The 20,655-nt window shown below is 59.7% G+C and overlaps 2 protein-coding genes across 8 annotated transcripts; one reads left to right on the top strand and one right to left on the bottom strand.

The window, feature by feature from the left end:
- Window positions 1-682: 682 nt before the first annotated feature.
- Window positions 683-6,403, top strand: FCHSD1 (FCH and double SH3 domains 1). The gene is made up of 19 exons (XM_056348156.1): window positions 683-788; window positions 1,088-1,185; window positions 1,416-1,461; window positions 2,312-2,385; window positions 2,648-2,792; window positions 2,869-3,005; window positions 3,083-3,146; window positions 3,254-3,382; window positions 3,578-3,700; window positions 3,783-3,878; window positions 3,958-4,065; window positions 4,172-4,276; window positions 4,493-4,723; window positions 4,812-4,895; window positions 5,005-5,161; window positions 5,246-5,451; window positions 5,576-5,672; window positions 5,749-5,816; window positions 5,970-6,403. The coding sequence occupies exons 1-19, from the start codon at window positions 768-770 to the stop codon at window positions 6,033-6,035; spliced, it is 2,055 nt and encodes a 684-aa protein (XP_056204131.1). The 5' UTR covers window positions 683-767; the 3' UTR covers window positions 6,036-6,403.
- A 48-nt stretch (window positions 6,404-6,451) lies between these two features.
- On the bottom strand, window positions 6,452-20,453 carry RELL2 (RELT like 2). Of its 7 annotated transcripts, none has more exons than XR_008823370.1 (9): window positions 19,687-20,453; window positions 18,590-18,806; window positions 15,237-15,450; window positions 13,490-13,555; window positions 13,348-13,414; window positions 12,844-13,032; window positions 9,296-9,863; window positions 6,959-7,517; window positions 6,452-6,723 (listed from the first exon to the last, which is right to left on the bottom strand). XR_008823370.1 is itself a non-coding variant. In XM_056348159.1 (9 exons), the coding sequence occupies exons 2-8, from the start codon at window positions 18,635-18,637 to the stop codon at window positions 7,476-7,478; spliced, it is 1,194 nt and encodes a 397-aa protein (XP_056204134.1). In that variant the 5' UTR covers window positions 18,638-18,806; window positions 19,687-20,453; the 3' UTR covers window positions 6,452-7,161; window position 7,475. The 7 variants fall into 7 exon arrangements, 6 of the variants coding, with proteins under 6 accessions (XP_056204134.1, XP_056204133.1, XP_056204135.1 ...); XM_056348159.1 differs by having other exon boundaries at window positions 6,452-7,161; window positions 7,475-7,517; XM_056348158.1 differs by having other exon boundaries at window positions 6,452-7,517.
- Window positions 20,454-20,655: the final 202 nt, after the last annotated feature.

The following is a 20,655-nucleotide window of genomic DNA, read 5'->3' as shown; positions in this document are numbered from 1 at the left end:
AAAAAGCAGAACAGAAAGAGAAGTGAGAGCTGAAGGGGATGAGAGGGGGACAGAGGGACCAGGTGGCAAACAGGGCAAGGATTCCTGGGGAGCCTTCATGGCTCCCAGTGTCCCCTACCAAATGCCACTGCTCAGCACCTGCTTGTCCCTGTGGCAGTGTCCTGCCAACCCAGGGGCTCTGCTTCCTCCACGGGCTGTGGGACCCCACGTATCCCTGTGCCCTAAGGACTGAGGCCCCACTGCCCCACATGCCCCACGGCCCAGGACCAGTGTGCCCCAGCACCCCACATCTCCCTGTGCCCCAGAACCAGTGACCCGACCCTCCGATGGGACACCACGCCCCAGGACCAGTACCCCATGTGCCCTCACGCACAAGGACTTGGTCCCCAACGTTCCCAGTGTCCCTGTGCCCCAGTACTCCGCATGTCCCCAAGTGCCCATGTCCCTGTTCTCCTGCCTGCCCGTGTCCCCATGTCCCCATGTCCCCGTGTCCCCGTGTTCCCGTGTCCCCGTGTCCCCGTGTCCCTGTCCTGCTTCCCCGGATCCCCGGGTCCCCGCCCCAGCGCTCCGGCGAGACGCGCAGCACCGACCACTAGGCGGCGGGCGAGTGACGGCGCCGGGCGGGGCCTGCCCGGGAAAGGGGCGGGGCGGGGGCGGGGCCCGGGGAGGGCGGAGCCGGTCCCGGCAGTTCCGGGCTCTACACACGCGGGGCGCGGCGGCGGCGGGGACCGGGGATCAGGGATCGGGGACCGGGGCCAAGCGCAGCGATGCAGCCGCCGCCACGCAAGGTGAGCGCGGGGCTGGGGCGCGACACTGGAGCGGGTCCCGGCAGCGGGAGAAGCGATCGGAACCGGGTCCTCCATCGGAGCCGGACCGGGGCTGGGTCCCGCAGAGGGGATCGGGATTTGTCCCCGGCGGACCCTCAGCGGGGCTGGAGAAGCGGAGCCGCGGCTGGGCGGTGGCCGCCGGCACCTGCAGTGGCATCCGGGGCGGGGCGGCAGCGGGGACCGGGGACCGGACTGGCCCCCGCATCCCAGCCCGGCCGGGGCCGCAGCGTCCCCGGGCGCTGAGCGGTGCCGCCCCGCAGGTGAAGCTCACCCAGGAGGTGCGGGTCCACGTCCTCGAGCAGCTCTCGGGCCTGCAGGGCAAGCAGCAGCGGGATGCCGAGCTGCTGGAGGACATCAGGTAAGGCCTCACGCGTGTCCGTCCCCGCCCCGCCCCTAGCCGAGGCCGGCCAGCTCATCCCACGCGTGGGGTGGGGGCCAGCCCGTCAGGCACGGCTCACCTTGAGCCTGCTGCGCCGAGGTCATGGGCTCCACCACCGGCTGGGTGGTGGCAGGGGGGCAATGGCAGGGTGGCCTGTCATTGCTCTTCTGCATGGGTCCTCGCCTGCCCCCAGTGCCCTCTCCCCACAGGTCCTACAGCAAGCAGAGGGCCACCATCGACAGGGAGTATGGGCAGGTAAGGACGTGCCACTGGCTTCAGGACTGATGCTTTGGGGAGGCACAGTCACTGAGCCACATCCTCCCTGCGTGGGGTGTCCCAGAGTAGCACACAGCCCCATGCAAGCAATGGGCAGCATCAGAAATTATCCGAGCAAGGCGAGGCTTGGCTGCTCCGTGCCAGCCATGGAGGGCAGTGGCAGATGGGTGCAACGTTCTCCCTGCCAGGGGGGTACCAACCACATTAGGGCACCTGCTGGGTTGCTTTGCTGAGTACAGCATGGCCCGAAGCTTGGGTGTTTTGGGGGCCTGGAGGGAAAGCCTTGTGGGAGGAGGAAACTGCTCTGCTGTCTGCTGGGTCATCACAGGGCTATCTCTTAAATATCAGAGCCTGGGTTTGTGCTGTGAGATATCCCCACAGCATCCCTTGGGGATACCCCGCAGCAGTTGTGTCCCCCTACAGTCGGGCACCATGCCACCCTTCTCCCTCTCCCTTGCCCAGGTTAGGGGGGAACAGTCCCCCCAGGGTTGGGGTTTTGCTGTACTTGGCTTTGCTGGGGGCTCCTCTACTCTGTCTCTGCAGATGGTGTCCCTTGCTGGTGTTCCCTTGCCAGTCCCCTGTCCCAAAAGCTGCAGGGGGGTGGTCCTCTCATGGTGGTGGCTGCTCCCCAAAAAGGTTTTCCCCTTTCATGGGAGCATGACAGGAACCCTGCTGACACTGAGCCACTGATGAGGGGAGTCCCTCCCGCTCTGGGGACACTCATGGGGTTGGGTAGCTGATAGTGGGGAGGCCAGTTTCGGCCCCGGAGCTGGATGCTGGGGTGCTCACCAGGGTTGTAGAGTGCCAGTGATGATGGGTCTGTCCACAGGCACTGCAGAGGCTGGCGAGCCAGTTTGTGAAGAGAGACTGGCAGCGGGGCCGTGGTGAGGCCAGCGACTTGAGGTGGGTTAGGGACAGGGATGGGAACCTGAGGCTGGGGCTGGCTGTGCCCATCCGTGGCCCTCCTAGCTGGGAGATGCCTAATGCCAACCAGGATTTGGGTGTCCTAGGAATGCAGCCTTGGGTGGGATGTCCCCAAGGATGTGGTACCTGACTCAGAGGGGACTGCAGGGGCTGAGGGTGCTGGCTGCCCTGCTGGGCATCCCCAAAAGCTGGCAGGGAGGGAAGAGAGTACCCTGCCCTGTTTAAACTCCCACATCTGCAGGAGCGTGGTCGCTGTCTGGAAGGGTGTCATTGAGGGGACCGCACATGCTGGGCAGGTCCGTGTCACTGCCTCGGAGAGCTACCGCGCCCTCGCCACAGAGGCTGCCCGCACTGCCCGCCTCTCCAAAGAGAGGATGCTCAAGAAGGTACCAGGGCGAGGACATGTCCCCCTGTGCACGAGTGGTGGGAACATCTGTCCCCCCCGGCTGACACTCCCTACAGGGTATCGAGCGGCTGCAGAAGGCACAGGCAGAGCTGCTGGAGACAGTGAAGGAGCTGGACAAGGCAAAGAAGCAGTTCACCCATCTCCAGCGCAGCAGTGAGGTGGCCAAGGACAAGGCAGCCGATGTGGAGGCTCGGTGAGCAGAGGAGGTGGCAAGAGAAGTGCTGCTGTGGCCATGGGGTGGTCTCACATCCCTCCTCCCACCCTCCCCAGGCTCCGGAAGAGTGACCGGAGGATATTTCACACCAAGGCCAGCCTGCAAAAACTCAGTGCCAAGGTCAGCAGCACATGGTGCTGGTGGGGTACCCAAGCAGAGGGATGCAGGGGGACATGGGGTGGTGGCCCCCACCACATTGCCAAGCCATGCTTTCCCCATCCCTGAAGTTCACAGCACGGCTGGCCGAGCACTCAAGGCAGCTTGCAGGAGTGCAGAATGAGTACAGCTTCGCCCTGGTGTCTGCCACTGCCCACCTGGAGCATTACCAGCGGGTAGAGCTGCCCGCTGCCATGCAGGTAGGAGCTGCTTGGACACCCCTGCATCCCCTCCAGGGGTCCTGCAAGAAGCATCTCCCTGGTGCCACTGTGAGGGGGTGCAGCAGGGAGGGTCCTGCTGGTGCAGAGTCAGGGCTGACTGCCCTGGGGGGTCAGGGATGCTCCCCGGGGAGATGCGGGCAGTGCCGGCGGAGTTTCCCATCTGCTCTCCCCCAGGCGCTGGACGGTGACCTCTACGAGCGGCTGCGGGAGCACTTGTCAGCTGCCAGCCGGACAGAAGCAGAGACATGCCAGGCCACGCGGGACTGGTTCCAGGGTGTTGCGGAAGCATCCGCACGGGTAACAGCACCTGTCTCGGGAGCTGGGTGGGACAGGAGGGGACGGGTGGCCCCCCTGGCCCCACACCACTCCCTTGCTTCAGGTGTGCCGGGAGCAGGACCTCCTTCTCTTCCTACAAGACCACCCTGCCTTCACCCTGGCCCCCACGCAGCGCTTCCAGCTCACCGGGGTGGAAGAGGTAGGTAGGGGGGAACATTGTTACAGCAGCAGGGGGTCTGTGCAGCCAGCCCCTTCTCAGCCACTGTGTCCTTGGCCAGGTATGCCTGCTGCCGCCGGGGGACGATGGGGCCAGCCTGGAGAAGGAGGCACGGCGCTGGGCCACACGGGTGGCCCGAGACCACAAAAACAAGGCATACAGTGAGGAGGTCAGTGCCACCCTTCCCCGTGGAGCACTGGGGGGTTCAAGGAGGGGCTTTCCCTGCCCCCTGCCAGGCTCCTATCACCCCTGCTGACCTGTGGGTGCCCTCCTAGGTGCTGCAGCAGCTGGAGGCCAGGCGGCAGCAGGTCCCAGAGGCAGAAGCAGCCACTGTGGAGCGGCAGATGGAAGAAGCAAGGGAAAACATCCGGAAGTCAGAGGTGGGTCCCCCAGGCAGGAGGCTAGGGGTGACTTCGAGATCTGTCACCCCCAGGGTGGGGGACGCAGGGATGGGGAGATGTGGTGGCTAGGGATGTGGTGCTGGGGATTCTTTGCCACAATGGCAGCCACGCTGGGGACTGGGGCAATGGGGCTTGCTGGGCTGTCCCCCAGCCCATAAATGTCCCCTTAGACCTTGACAATACGTGTGTGCTCAGGTCAGTCGAGTGAAGGCAGAGGCAAGGCTGGCGCTGCTGCGGGCAGCAGGGCTGGATGTGGATGCTTGGATGGCGGGGGCCATGGTGGGTGCAGGTGAGGAGGCACCCGCAGGGCTGGATCCAGCCGAGTTCGATGACTATGAGGACAGTGACGAGCCGGACGAGGACAATGAGCCTAGCCCTGCTGCCCGCACCTACCCTTATACCTGCCGGGTGATCTTTGGGTACCAGGTATGGCCATGGCTGCCTGTCCTTCACCCTGCCTGCCCAGGGCCAGCACCCTCAGCCTCCCTGCCACCTTGTCCCCTGTCCCCTGCAGGCCTGCCAGCCGGATGAACTGTCCATCACCCAGGGCGAGGAGCTGGAGGTCATCGAGGATGGGGACGCAGAGGAGTGGGTGAAGGTGGGAGCAGGCTGAGCCCCCCACCGTGGTGGAGGGGACATATTTCAGCAGTCCCCAGGCCATCCCTGTCCCAGAGGCTGGGACAGTTACACAGTTTCTGCCCACTCAGGCTCGGAACAAGGCAGGTCAGGTTGGCTACATCCCAGAAAAGTACCTGCTGTCCTTGGGTGGTGAGCCAGGGGCTGGGGTCGGTCCCCCGGGACCCTCTGCATTGCACCGCCAGCTCTCCAGCATCATGGCTGCAGAACTAGTGCTGGAGCCCGGAGGTGGGTGCTAGGGCATCACCCCCACCCCAGGGAGGGGGACAGGTCCCCAGAGGCTGCTGAGCCCCTGCCCCATCCTTCCCACAGCCTGGCTGGTGCGAGCTCTATATGACTACGAGGGTCAGAGTCCCGAGGAGCTGAGCTTCCCCGAGGGGGCCATCATCCGGGTGCTGCCCCGCGCCTCTGGTGAGGTGGATGATGGCTTCTGGACAGGCGACTTCGATGGCCGTATCGGCGTCTTCCCCTCCCTGGTAGTGGAGGAGCTCACTGGGGCCCGGGGGGCAGCCGGGCAGGTTGGTGGCAGGAGGGTCATTGTGTCCCCTCAGTGTGGGGTGCAGCTCCCCATCTTGAGCTGTGGCTGCTGGGGGGAAGACTTTCTTCCCACTGTTCCCATCCCTCTTGGCTGTGTCTTCCCAGGAGCTGCCATCGCCGTCCCCACCCCCCTTCTCTCCTCCTGGCCTTGCTCCTGGGGCCAGCCTGGCTCCCAGCCCCACTCCTGAAATGCCACTAGGAGGTGAGTGCCAGGGCGGGCTGGGAAGCGGGCTGGGGGGGCATGTGGAGACCTGGGCTGAGCTGCTGGGCCCTTCCAGGTTGCAGGCAGGATGGTGCAGGCAGTGGGCAGAGCTCTCCAGACCTGGCAACCACCCGTCTCCGGCCGGTAAGCCTCATCACAGCGATGCTGTGCACCGCAAGCCTGCCCCCGACCCTCCTGTAAGGGGGAGCGGTGCCACCCGTGTGCTTTGGAGGGGGGGTCTGACGGGGGGTGAGTAGCCTTGGCATATTCGGCATCACTTCTGTCCTTTCTCCGCAGCTCCGTGCACCTCCCCCACCACCCGGTAGAGCCCCCGAGCCTGACCCTGAGCTGCACTTCAGCTGATCCTGAGGGTCCCCCGTCCCTCCCCACTCTCCCAAAGTGCTTCACCTAAGCGAGCCACCACAGGCTGCTGTCCTGGCAGCAGGGGCCAGTGCTGCCCCGTGCTCTGAGCTGGTCTCTCCGGGGGCTGCATCCTGCCCAGTGCTGCTTGCAGAGCAGCCCTGCATCCCAGCACAGCATGGGACATCCTGGCAGCCCCTTTATTGGGATGCTCAGCGCCACTGCCGGTCCCCATGTCACTCAGCTCTTGTCTCTGCCGCTTCTGCCTGGCATCGCCTGTGCACCCCCAGTGCAGCCCTGCTTCTCCGGGGGGGCTCAGCCCTGGGGCCCTGCCTGCCCCACCTGGCATCATCTCCCTGCAGGCAGGAGCGGGGGGGGGGGGGGGGGGGGCGGGCTGTGCCCCAATAAAGCCAGTTGACTGCCAAGGGGTTCAGCAGCTTTAATGGTTTTAGCTCGTCTATGTACAGTGCAGTTACACACCAAAGCTCGCCACGGGCACCAGGGCTGCCCGCTGCCTGGCCAGGGTGTGATCCTGCCCCCAGGGCCAGGCTCTGGCCCCTCTTGTGCCGGGACAGGGCTGGAAGCTCCTCTCTCCGCCAGCATCTCCCAGGGACCTGCAGGGTCCCTCGCCGGTGCAGGATTTGTGCCTGTGACCGCTCTGCGTGGCAGGGGTGCCCAGGGGGGCTTTGCTCTGCAGTGAACGTGCCAGGTGGGTGGGGGGTGCTGCCCCCCACCCTGGGGGGGCTTGAGCCACTGCCTCCATCCCTGGCCCTTGTTGCAGCCCCCTCTGATGCATCCTTCCCCCAGTGCTGGGGGGCTGCAGGGGCCAGATGGGCAGCAGGGACTGGCTGCTGTCCTGCCCCTGCCAGGCCTGAGGGTCCCCTGGGGGGTCTCCAGGGTGGGTGCAGTGGGTGGGAGTTGGGTACCTATTGCCAATGGGATGAGGTCTGGCGCCGAGTGCAGTTGTCTGTAACGTTGGCGCGTCCCTCCGGCCATGCCAAGCGCGTAGCTGCCCACCCGGGGCCGGGGCCAGCTGCCCTGCAGTCCCCCCACAGCAGAGCCCCCAGCCCAGCATGGGGGCCGGGGCTGCACGCCTCCCATCCACACTCCAGCCGGGAGCGGAGAGGAGCTGCGGGGAGAGGGGTAGGATGGGGCTTGTCCCCATGGCTGTGGCATCCCCCGCCAGCTGCGACTGGACTGTCCTGACCCCATCCGTGGCTGCCCGGAGCCGGCATGGCTGCCCGTTGGCATCACTGCCTGTGGCTGGGCATGCAGGCAAGAGGACCTGCCCGTGCAGCATGTGGTGCATTGGGAACCGACCCTCCTGGAGAAGGGGTTCACCCTCTCCATCAGCAGGCTGTGACCCACCAGGGCAGGGACACTGCCAGGGCCTTCCTATCCCACCCCGGACATTGCCCCAGGGACTGGGGGCAAGCACTCACGTCACACGGTTGCTCCTCGGTCCTGCACCATGGCGCTGGGCTCCTGTGGGATGGAGGAGGGATGTAGATGTCAGTGCCTCCATGGGAGTGGGGTGCTGGGGCAGGGGGCCGGGTCTCCATTAGCCACAGCAGTGACCCATGGGACAGTGGGAAGAACCCTGCTGAGGCTAACAGCCCTTGTGGTGGCCTGGGCTGGGACCTAAGGGATGAGGGAGTGTCCGAGTGGTGCCAGGGCTTGGTGACTAATGTCCCAGTCAGGTCCTGTCACCATTCTGGGACCCTGTGCCCTGGAGCACCCCAAAGCCTGGTGCAGGATCCAAGGCAAGTGTCTAGTGCCACAGAGGGGACAGACAAAGAGAAGAAAAATTGCCATGTCCCTGGTTCACCCTGCACATAACTGTGCCCCTGTCATCAGAGGGTCCACAGTCATTGCCCAAGGCATAGTGGGCCATGGGAGGAAGGAGGACCTGTAGCCACCTCTCCAGGTCTCTGAAGAAGGGCTACAGCCCATCAGCTCTGTCCTGCGTGGCTGCCTTGGGCTGCTCTTCACAAAGCAGCTCAAACTTTCCAGCCCGGCCACCAGAAAGCAAAGAAGGGAAACAATAAACACAATGGGTTCCTGCTTTTTTCTTAGCCTGTGTTCAGCTAGGCACCTTTCCCCAGGCTGACCCACTCCTGCCCTATCCCATCTCTCTGCCAAGGGCTGCTGGCATGTGCCACACACAGCCCATGGAGCTCCAGCAGAGCCAGCCCCAGGGAATGTCCCCGGCTTTGTAGCACACCAAGATATTTGCTCAGATGGTTTGCTTCCTTTTTCTTCTAAAGGCTTTGCCATGTGTGCCCCAGTGCTGGTTTTGTGAGACGAGCCAAGGCCAGCTCTGGGGGCTGCTCCATGCAGGCAGCTTTAGTAGGGTGAGATCACACCAGGTGCCTTACCCCAGCCCCCTTCCATGAAAAGCATCTTTCCCCAACTGCAGAAGCACATGTGAGTGCACGAGTGAGTGAACATGTTGCTTTCCTGCTACCACCACCAACAGCCTAATTTGCTGCCCTGGAGCTCTCTAGCACCTCCAGCAAGGTGATCAGGTGAGAAGGCTGGGAGATACTAGGGTGCTGGGAGCTCCAGCCAGGGTGGGCTGTCCTCCTCTATGAGCATATCTACAACCAGCCCCTCTGGAGCAGGGAAGAACAGCCAAGAAATGACCAGCTGGCTTCACCATTTCCTAGACATCAAGTCAAGAAAGGCTCCTGAAGACATCTGGCCCTGCCTGTACGTTGCTGGCCATGTTGAGCCCCCAGCTTGGGCAGTGAGGCTACAGTTTTGGAGAGACCAAGCTACGCGCAGCAGCAGAGCTCCCCCTGCTCTGATCAGAGAGAAGAAAGTCAAGAAGAAGTGATCCTGAAGTGGTCCCTAAAAAGCCCAGCCACAAAGGAAAACGCACTCCTTGCCCAAGGGCCAGCTGGCAGCAGGTCTGCAGGATCTCCTGTGCAAGTCAACCAGTGACCTGCCTTTTTCCCCTGCAGTGCGGGTACTGGCAGGGTAGGAACTGTCACTGTGCCTCTGTGTGCCCCAGACATGAGAAAACGATGGGAAAATGCAATCAAAAAAGATAAGCAGAAACAGGGGGGACAGGATAGGGCAGGTCCCATGTCAGCCAGCCTGGCGCAGGCCTCAGCTTGCCTGTCCCCACTGCACAGCTCACACCACCACGCTTGGGCTGGTTGATCTTGTCAGCAGCAGGACTTGGGGTGCTGTGTCACAGCCCTTCAAACCCTGGAGCCCAGGGGACCACATGGGGACAAGGAAGAGAAGAAACCTACCTGCTGCCCCATGTCCTCCATTCCAGGCTGTTTTCTGCTGCTGTCATCTCTTCCCAACTCATCAGCCTGTTCGTGCAGACTCAGGCTTCCATGAATATCTGACACCTCATCTGCTGACCCCAGTCCGGTCTCCTCCAGGCAGATGCTGGCTCCTTCCTGTGACAGGTCTCCTGGGATGCTGGGACTCGACCCTCCCAGCATCTGACGGCTCAGGAGCTTCCGCTGGCGGCTCGTGCTCCCAGGAGCGGTGCCAGCATCCTGCAGCGAACCTGCCGTGCCAGACCCCTTGCCCCGTCGGCTGTCGCGAGTGCTGGAGCTGACTGGTGTGTTCAGGGCTAGGGTGGTGGAGCGGCTCTGCTCCCCACCTTTGCCACTCTGGGCACCCTTCTGGATGGCTCCATTCTGCAGGCCACCCATGGGGACAGTCCCATTGCGAGCCCGCTCCCGCTGGAGCCGGTCGCTGCTGTGCTCCAACTCCTCCGTGCTCAGCTCCCGGCTGCCGTCGGGCAGGGGACCATCTTGTTGCTCGTGGAAAGTGGGTTTCTTCCCAATATGTGTGACACGAAACCTGGAATGGGGACAGGACAGATCAAAATCCTTTCCCTCCTCTACCCGCACTGTATTTCCAGCTTGCCTGCACCTCCAGCCTTGGATCACCCTCCCTTTGTCATCAACTGGTGCTGATCTCCAACCTTTCAGACCCATTCAATACTACTAGCCCCCACTCTAGCCATGTCCCCACTGACTTCAACCCTGGTTTTCCCTTTCATTTTTGGTAAAACAAGTAGAGAAGGATAAAAAAGTCAATCCAGATCTTGGCTGGTACAGACCCTGCCAGCCTGTCCTCCCTGCCGCAAGATGTGTTGCAGCTCCTGGAAATGCTCCAAGATGCAACCTGGGTGAACAGAAGCTGGTATAGAAACTCAGGTGTTGGTTCAGAAGATGAAATGCAAACCATCTAAGCCTGGTGAGGAAGGGATGGCCAGGCAGAGCTGTGTGGATGTTGCACCCATTGACTGACTGCCATCAGGGGAACAAATGCCAGAGTTTTCAGCAGACAGAGCACCCTAAGTGAGGGCACGGACAGGGTTGCGGCAGTTTGGGTAAGGGGATCAAAGGTGGGAGGAGTTGTTTGGCTAAAATCTGCCAAAGCATATTTTGCACTGTCCCCTGGAGTGATGAATGATACCTAGGTGGTTCACCAAGGCTTCGTCATGTACCAGGTAACAGCTCAGTTCTCCAGGGCAGGCAGGAGAACAGCTGAAGAATTTGGTCTGACACCCTCAAAGGCTGCATTTACAATCAGAGGTGATGCACATGGGGAGGAGAAGTTAGGGATCTGCCACAGCTTCAGAATTTGAGGGGTAACGCATAGGCAAAGCCTAAAAGCCTGAATTGCAAGCAAGCTGGTTGTGACTAACACTGCGACGCTTCTTCATAAGAAATGCAAGCCACTGCTGGACCAGCAGGTAGGAAATCTCCTCCACAGTGATCTGGTGTCCACCAGACAAAGAACGTTGATCCCACCACAGAAACCTCGTGCAGCCCATGACTCACCCAGCAGCTGCTCTCCCTGCACTTGAATCACATGGGAAGACGCTGCAGATGGCCCTGGCTCTGCTGACGTTCAGCTGCGAGTCAGCATCAAGGCAAAATACAATTTCAGCAGCAAAGCACTGCTGGGGTTGAAAGAACAAGACCCAAAGGTGAAGCACATGGCAGTACAGCCATTCTGAAGGAAGAAGCTCAGAAGAAAGGTCCAACAGATACCAGATGAGATGCCAGAAGTGAAAGAGACCGCCACCAGACTGAGGACCAGGCGGTCTCAAACCCCTCAGCATTGTTGCTCATGGTTGGAAGGGTCAAGGAGGAGATGCTCCAGCTCTGGACAAGATGTCCACAGGACTACTCGGGTCAGGCCAAGCAGCAGCAAATGTGACCTTTCAGGTCTATCCAGATATTTAGAGACAAGGCACTAGCACTACGATTCAGGAAGACCAAAGAATGTTTCAGTCCCAAAGAGGGACAGGGAGGAAACAAAAATGGCAAGGTCATTTCTTGGTGATGCCATTGAGCAATGTCAGCCTGGAAGAGATTGGGATGGATTCAAAGGAGCAGGCAGGGTTTGAATGGAGGGAGCATGAGGTAATGTAACCAGCCTCTGGACGGTGAGGGGAAAGGCAGAAGAGCACTGACTGCCTGCCTAGACAGCATGGCTGAGGCATTTGATGCAGTAGGACATGACACACTGTGGCTGACTGCACTAAGGACAGAGGGTCAGATGCAGATGCTTTGGCAGATGAGCTCTGCCACAGACAACAACTGGTTTAGGGAAAGCCCTAAGATAAATGGTAAATCATCCAATAACGTAAGAATACAGATCATATAACCAAGATTACCTCAGAAGTGTAGAATAATTTAGGTGCAAAAAGCCCTCGGGAGGTCTCCAGTCCAACCCTCTGCTTGAGACTGGGCCACTTACCCTCCTCAGTCAGGTGGCCCAGGGCCCTGTCCATTCAGGTTCTGGAAATCTCCAAGGATGAAGATCCCTCCACTCCTCTGGGTCTTGTCCTACTAAGACTCCTAGCTGTGATGGTAGGAGAACCCACAGCCCCTGATGCCCACTCTGGCTCAACATTACCATGAAAGGACCGTCTCTCTAGACCACAACAGGAAACTTCATCAAGGCTTAGGCCCTGAATGAAGACCTGCTTGCAAGATTTGAGCACAGGAGATCTTTGTGTCTTACCAGGGTGGCCATCCAGGGACCAGCAGTTGCTTGTTGTCCTGCCCTGGTCACCACTGCAGTAGGGAGCTGAGCCCTGGAAGACTTTGCCAAAGGTCTAGTGCATGCTAAACCTTGCTGCTGGGGAGTGGGGTAATCTGGGCAAGACTGCAGATTGTACTAAAGGTTACTGACTGTGCAGACACCACAGGAACCTCAGGAAGTTCCTTGAGGTGAGACCAGGTGGGGACTGGAAAAGTATTTGTGGGAGGTATCAGGTACACTCCCCTGTCCTTATATTCCTGCCATGTCATCTAATTACAGTCATCATCATAGGCAACAACCTAGAGGAGCACAGCACTCTTTCATTCTGATGGGTGCTGGCTAGTAACTTGCACTGGGACCTGCTGTCACCTCCTTGCCCTCTCAGTGAGATCCCTAAAACCTGGGGTCACTGCCCTTGTTGAGCAGCAGAAGCCCAGCTTGCAGGCTTTGAAAGGACATAGATTTTGGGCTCTGCCAAGCGCTGAGTCAGCAGGACAACCCAAGCTTGAGTCATCTTCCTGGAGAAGAAGGGAAGCCACCAGTGCATCATGGCCTGCCACATACCAGAGGCATTTCCAGGTGCAAGAGGCACCTGGGTCCCCAAGACTCCCAGCTGCAGAGCTGCTACTGGGGCATCTAAATGGGAAACAGCAAGAGAGTACCTGGTGTGGGGCAAGTGGAGAAGAGGGGGAAAGGAATAGGAAAACCAAGAGGACTTTCCATGATGTTTGCTCCATCAGAACAGGTGGGCCATATCCAGCAAGGCTCATTTAAGTACCTGCCCACTGAGAAGACGGTGGTCTCTCCAGGATGCATTCTGCCTTTGCCATCCTTGGACCGTCCTTGTCGATGCAGCGGATGCCTCTTCCTCTTGCTGCAGTGGATGCAGGGGGCCTGCGTGGAGCCCAGATGCACTGTGTGGTGATGTGGTGGGCCCCCGTCCTGGCTGTTACGGTGGGGACAAAGGCTGCAATAGAAGAAGAACGAGACAGGTTATGTTACCTGAAGAAGACTTCCCAACCTTGGTGTAGCCTCACTGCAGCAAGCCCTGAGAAGCTGCAGCTCTGAAGGGAACCCCCTGTGAGGACAGGAGGAAGAGCTATTCCCCTTAGCAGTGGGGTGCAGCACTTATCACAACCCCTGGGGGAGCAGGACTTCCCACTGGGAAGATGCTTTATACCAAGCTGGAAAGGGGCTGGCTGCAAAGGCTGCAGACCAAGGTGCTACCCAAGGCTTCTTCCTCACTCTGCAGGAGCCACAAGCTAGTATAGGCTTCCCTCACCTGGGCACTGGCACTGGGATGTCCCCTTCATTGTCCCCCAGCATCTCCTTGAGGGCCTCTGCATTTGCTGAAGAGAGGAAAAAGGGAATGCATCAGCCAAAGCAGTCAACATGTCTCCAGACCAGCCCTAGGAAATGCTCACCTTCATTTTGTATGATGCATCTCACAATCTTCTCCACAGTGTCCTCATTCAGCTCCTCCTCTTCATCTGAAAAGAGAAAACATGGCACTGAAGGCTGGGATTCACTCAGCTCGCCAGTCCTGCCCAGGAGCAGCCACACAGACAGAAAGCTTGGAAAAGCCTCATGTTCCCCATCATGCTGGGAAGACCCTGGGGTACACCAGATCCCTCACCCTGGAAAAGAAATGGCTAAAACGGCATCCATGTGTGCAGGGAGAGAGGGGTTGTGTTGCTCACCCAGAACTGGGGAGCAAAACAGGAAATAAGTGGGAATCAAATCCCAAACAAGTCAAAAGAGGGGGCTCCTCATGGGGACAGTCCAGCCCTGGAGCCCCTGGCTGCAGGATGCTGCCAGTGCTAAAAGTCTTTAAGGGTAAACAGGACTAGCTTACAGAAAAAAAAACACTGGAGCCTGTTATATATGGAGCAACCATCTCTGATGGAGAAAGCCCCAAGCTGCACACTGCTAGAAGCTTAAAAGAGTATGCTGGGGAAATGGCTTGGTGTCTGCTCTGTTGTGGTACTCATCCCCAGGATTCATCACAATCTGCTTCTGGCCATTGTTGGAGGCAGGAGGCTTGGCTGGCTGGACCTTCAGCCCAGTCGGCAGTGTTATGTGTTCCTGTGAGCAGGCCAGAGCTGTGGGCTGACAGGTAACAGCCTCAAAGAGCATGATCAACAATTGCCACCATGATCCTGGAAGCCCATGGAGATGTTTCCCTGGGCTGTGGCATTTCCAGAAAGCAAAGCCAATCCTGGAAAGTTCAGACACTGTCTCCAAGTCATTAAAGCCAGAGAAGCATATCCAAGGACACCTGGAAGCTTCTGCTGCATCCATGGGTGAGCTGGAGGAGCCATGTTTCCCTGCTGTGCATGAGCAGTGGCAGCAGGAGATGCTGATCCTCCTGAGCACTGCTCACAGCACAGGGAAGCTGGAGGAGTTGCATAGTGCCATTTGGCTGTTTTCAGTTAAGAAAGCAGCTGGAGGAATGTGTCTTCTTGATTTCAGGAGAGACTCATGAAACCACCAAAAGACAGAGCTTGCTTGGACCAGGCTCTAGCTTGCACCCACAACTGATGCTGCTGTGACTCCCAATCCAAGTACCCAAGAGTGATTTTGGATGGCCTGAAGTGATGGATAAAAACCCTAGAGGTCCCCTTCAAACAGGGGGCACGGATCCCCAGGAAACACCCCTATTCCTCTGGCCTGCAGGAACACAACCGGGACTAGAAGAGGGCATGACCGATAGCAACCACCATACTGACTCCATGCCGGACCCCTAATGCCAAAGGGGCAGAGGAACAGCTTGTGCCTTGGCTGGGGCATGCTTCCTTTGTAGGGAACATGGGTTATAATTCAGGCGCTGGGGATTCAGCAGGTCCTGGTGGTTCATCAGAATTACCTTTTGGGGAAAGCACAGCTTTGGGGAGCGCCAGATGCTGGTTCCCACCTCCCTGACACTACCAGCCTTCACCAGCCTGTGGAGGCAGCAGACCAGAGGGCTCTCCAAGCCACATGCTCCCAATCCCCAGGGAACACTGTGCTGCTTTTGCCACCCCATCCTTTTTTCCCAGCACAGCAGCATGTGATGGGTAACTCTCCCAGCCCCAGCCCACATCCCAGAAGCATGTTTAAGGGGCATTGATCTACACCAGGCAAGAGGCAGCACCTGAGCCCCCAGTGAGCCCCCAGCACCCCAGCACTCACTGGCCTGGAGCTCCGCCAGCACGTCTTTGTTATCTGGGTCAAGCTCATCCCGGAAAGTCCGACACCGGTAACCCTTCTTCTTCAAGACATGGCAGATCAGGAAACCCACCAGGCCCATGATGAAGAACACAAGGACGAGGAGGAAGACCATAGACAGGCTGTGCTGGGGGTCTGACTCCCCATCATCGGTGCTGTTCTGGTCTGACATGCGGATCTAGGAGAAGGGGGAAGGCAGCTCAGAGACCCCAGTGATCACCCCCCACCAGGCTCCCTGTGTCCATCCTCCTCTTCTGTCCACCCTGGGCAAGAGCCAGCTTTCAGCTTGGGGTGGGCTGCCAAGGGCTCATCTTTTGCCCCACAAGGTCTGGCATGGTGGGGGGCCCCCACGGAGGAGCGGGCAGGCTGGAGGTGGCTCAGCACAGTCTCCCAAGGACACTGCTGCCCCGCAGACACCCAGCAAGAGGCATCCCAAGGGCAGCGGTTGCAGCATCCCCGCAGGCCTGCCCGGCCCCAGGCTGTGGTACTTCCCAGTCCCTTGCAGGCAGCATCCCAAGGGCACCGGTCCCCCGGCCTCCGCCAGGCTCTGCGGCGGGCGGCATCACCCCGCTCGCCCTTGCAGGAGGATGAGCATCCTCGCAGCGCCGACCCGCTCCCCCCACATCCCTCGCTACTCACGGCCGAGGGCCTCCGCCGGCAGAGGCAAAGGCAGAGCCGGCAGGAGCCGCGGCAGCCGCTCTGGCGGAGGGCCGAGCCGGCCGGCGGCTCCCGCACCGGCCGCCCGCAGAACCGAGCGCTCTCCCTCCGACCTGGCTTCCCTGAGCTTTCCCGTCTCCCTTCCCCGGGGCTCAGGGCTCGGCCGCCCGCTCGCCGGCTCCGCTTCCCGGCGCAGGCAGGGTCTCCCCCGGCTGTCCCCTGTCCCTGCTGCTGCAGCAGTACCTGGGCCTGCGGTCCTCCGCAGCGCTCTCCTCTTCACCTTCACCTGCCTCCTAGCAACCCCGCATCCCCGCGGCTGGGGACGGCGGCGAGCATCCTCTGCCCCCCCGGCTCCCGGCTGCCTTCTTTCCTCGGGCAGCAGCCAAGCCGCTTCTAGCTGCCGCGGCAGCCTGCCGCTGTCTGCCAGCAAGAGCACCCGCCTGTCCCGATCCCGGAAAAATCTCTCCGAAGCTGTTTCAGTGGATGAAGGTGCAGAGGGAACCTCAGGGAAATGCCGGCAGCTGCAGCAGGAGCAAACCGGAGTGCCGTGCCGCTCGGGGAAGCCGGTGCTGGCAAGCTGCTGCCCGCCCCGGGGTGAATAACCTCACCTGCACGCAAGGCAGCCCTGACTTCCCCCGGCACCCTCCTTCCCAAAGCTGTCGGCAATTTTTAGAGCACTGAGCCGTGGCGATGGGAGGGCAGAGGGGTGGAAGTGGGTCTCAGCAAGACCAGGACCAGTCCAGTACCAGCGTGCAGGGGGAGAGGGGTGCAGATAGCTGCACCATGCTCACAGCACCGAACCGAGGAGGTGGAAAAGGAGCCCCCCCAGCCCAGCACCCTGCACCAGACCAACTGGCCTTCCTAAAAAAGGCACGGCTAAGCCATTTGAAATCTCCAGCTGCGGTGGTCCCATGACCTCCTCCTCCATCTCCATCACATTGTCCTCACTCTGGGAGGCTTCACCCAATTCTCCTTTGCTACTGCAAATTAGCCTTGCTCCTCTCTGTCTTTCACCCACCTGCCAGTTCTCCATTCAGACCCTGAGAAGCACAGGCAACCCCTGAAATCCCTTCCATCCCATCTCTACTGAACTAAGTGTCTATCTGTATACACATTTATTTGTGGGAATTATTATGCCACCACACTCTGTGTTGCCTTGAGGCAACCTGCAACTTCTCCAGGCTTTCAGCTATGTGATGATGAGGGCTCCTGTCCCTCTCTACAACTGACCAGGAGTCAACTCTCAGGAGCCCAGGAGCCTCCTCTATCACCATAACTTCTGTAGGTCACTGCATTGTAGGTGCCACCCATCCATTTGCTGTCCTGGCAGGGAGACAGGCCCTAAGATGGACCATCTATGGCAAGAAAAGACCACAGGCAGTAAGACTTATTCCTTCTACCATGCATTGCTAGGGTCACAGGAGAGAAGACGTTTCCTGATGTTGGACCAACAAGCTGTGAGTCTCTGTTAATCAAGACCTTAAAGGTGGCTTACTTCCTGTCCTTGTTTCTTCAAAGAGGGGGACCTCACAGGTCTGGGTTTATGCAGAGCCCTGAGGGGATGCAGTCATGGTGCCCTTATTTCCATTTTCCTCATGCCCACGCAAGCTACCCTGCACAATGAATTGCTCTTTCTCCTCCCGGGCATTGCCACCCACCTGATGCATTGCTGCACTCTACCCCCCGCTTCCAGCCTTCAGCTGTGCTGGGTGAAATAAGCCCAAGTTTCTCAGCCCTCCCTGCTTTGAGGGAAGATTTCCATTTTCCCACAGCCTCTGGGAATGGGAAAATTCAAAGCATTTCCACAGCCCTGGGGGGCACAGGATGGTGCAGCAGCCCACCTGGGCACAAATTCTGGCTTCTGCGGGATGAACCAGGACAAGGAGGGGGCTCTGCTACCATCAAACTGCTCCTGCCTGGTTCTGCAGCTGGGCTACCCCTGCCAGGAGTGTTTCCCTTCCTGATGCTCCCCTCCAGGCACTGTGTGCCCCCAGCCTCCACGCTGCTTCCACCACCCCAGCCTCAGCATCCCTCCAGGATGCTCAGTCCTTGTCCTACTATGGGACCCTGTTAGCACTTCAATGGCCAGAACATGAGCCTTGTCCCATGCAGCACCTCGGAGGTGACCCAAAAAAGACACCATGGCTCCTCTCTGCCCAAGACCAGTCAGCATGGCAGACATGAATCCAGCACGGCAGACATGAATCCACACAGCTGAGCTCTTTGTTCCAAACAGTCTGGCCATGTCCACCCTGGCCAGTGGGGATGGTCCCTGCATGGGACTAAGCCCCACACCATGCCAGGGAGATGTGAACGTAGCTGTGGACAGGATACTAATGGCACGTCCAGAGGCTGGGCTCTGCTTCCTCTGTCCCCTCCTGACCCCATCCTGTGTGACCCCACCAGCCAAGGCGACACAATGCCCTGCCCTTCCTCCCTAGATCACCCACTCGGGGCTCCCTGGTGGGTGCAGGTGTGAATTGTGGGCATCCTTGGAGGCTCCAGTCCCTCTCATGGAAGCCCTTAAATTTTAAGCCACCGGGTCAAGAGGTGGCTGGGGAGGGAGGGGACAGAGCAAGTGAAGAGAAGGTGGAGGGACAGAACCATCCCCATCACCCTGTCCTGCAGCTAGCTCCAGTCCCAGCGCGTCGCCACGTTACCTCTCGTTCGCTCTCCCACACCTCCTCCGCAGCCATCACGACAGACATCACCCCGCAAACAATGCAAATGTGCCCGCTCAGGGGATCGTCCGCCCCGGCACTGCTGGTTGTCCACGTGGCAGCTAAACAGGCCAGATCGCCCAGCTCTGGCAGTCCTGCAGGCAGGCTCCTCCTGGAGTCTCCGTTACAAGGTTCAGCCCAGAAACTGCCATCATCTCTGAAAAAGGTTACATCCCATCGTGTCAAACATCTTCCTGAATCTTAATCCCTTATTTAAGTTTTTCAAACATCCCCAGCAAGCTAATGGCCTTTAAACCACAGTGTGTTTTTGCTCTCTGAGCACAAAAAGCATCTAAAAATATCCTCCAATGCTTGCTTTGCACCACTCAAAGACCCATGAAGATGCCTGGAGCAATGACCAGCTTCTAGAAACAAGTTCAGCCAGCAAAGCAATCCCTGCTGGAAGCAGGGATGTGCTTCTCCCCTCCTCACCCTTTTCCCCCAGCCAGGCGGCTCAGCCGTGCCTCTCGGGCAGTTCGGTGGCCCTGGCCAGACACTATCTGGTGGCAGCACCTTGCGGAGCAGCAACCCAGCTATCGTCATGCGGAGTGAGCAGCCCCTGCCAAGACGTCAGCACACTCCACACGTTTGATGCTACACCCTTGTTGTTCAGCATGTTTAATGCCTGTTTAAGATGGTGGGTGCTGGGCTCAGTGTTCACTGTGCTGGGGATGGCTCTGAGTGTCCCCCACCACAGCTGTGGCCAGAGGGTCCCCATTTCCCCTGGGGCATCCTTGCTCCATGCTCTGGAGCCAGCATGCTGAAGGGAAACACTCATGAGGAGCAGTGCTGAGGCAGCACCATCCCTGCAGTAAGTGGCAGAGCCAGCCAGAACCATCATTTAATAATCCCATGATTTAATTGCACCTTGACGCTAGTTCTCAGGCCTGCTTGCAGCCAGCACAGCACCCGAAGTCCCACACTGTCATGCCGTCACCTTGCTGCCCTGTTAGCCCCATCCCACGCACCCTGGGACGTGCATGCATAGATCTCCCCTTGCTGCGCACCGAAGGGGTTCCCTCCCGCACATTGATTACCCAGCATCAAAATCCTGTTGCTGAGGAGCTGGGGAACATCCTGGTGCCGATCTGCCGTGGTATCCATCCTTAGCCAGCTCTTGGCGTGCCCCCTGGGGGTCCTTGCCCTTTGCCAGCTGCTCTCTGAGACCGCGTTTTATTGCCGGTGCTCTGGGCCGCCTGCCTCCAGCGCAGCATCCTTTGCCCCCAACCTCCTGCCCGCAGGAAGTGACCAAGCAGGAGAGCGTCAAGACCAAGTCCTTGCCATGCCCCGATTTTGGCTAATTTGTTTTCCAAGCCTTAGGGCAAGACTACCTGCTCCTTTCATCCTTTCTGCTTTCCAGCCCACAGGGAACGGATCTTTGCTGCCGGTGTCCCTGTCCCTCGCTGGGGCCTCACCCAGAGGTTCAGGATTTTTTCCCCTGTTCCGCAGGCTGCTTTTCCATACACAGCAATTTTCCAGCCGGCTTTTGTCCTCTGCCAGCCTGGCGGTGCCTCCCTGTCCCTGCGCCCTGCCAACCCCGGCAGGGTATTTTCAAAGGCTGCCAGCAGTGGGGAGGATCTGCACCCTAGCAGGGTGCGACCTGGGAGGGCTGCTTGGCCGGGTGACAGCTGGCAGTGGCAGTTCCCATTCCTCACAGCTTGAGGGGCTGCTCCCCAGAAGATGTGTCCCAGCAAGGCGTGGGTGCCCCGTGGGAACCCCACTGCCCCATCCCCTGTGCCCTCGGCCAGTAGACTGCAGCAGCTGGGGGAACACTGGAGGAGGCTGGGGCTGACTTGGGGGAAAAGTGGGGGTAAGTGGGGGTAGCTGGTGAGCAGCTGTAGAGTTAAGTTACAGGAGAGAATCCAGTGGGCAACTGGGAGTAACCGGGAGGCAGCTGGGGGTGACTGGGGGAAGCTGGAGCTGCTTGGGAGGCAAGTGGGTGTAACTGGTGAGCAGCTGGGGGTGCCTGGGGGCAGCTGGGGATGACCGGAAGGCAGCTGTAGGCC

Source organism: Falco biarmicus, chromosome 8, assembly GCF_023638135.1.
Source record: "Falco biarmicus isolate bFalBia1 chromosome 8, bFalBia1.pri, whole genome shotgun sequence".
NCBI classification, from domain to species: Eukaryota; Metazoa; Chordata; class Aves; order Falconiformes; family Falconidae; genus Falco; species Falco biarmicus.
Note: the sequence above shows the minus strand (reverse complement) of the source record. Positions and strands in the feature narration are given on the sequence as shown.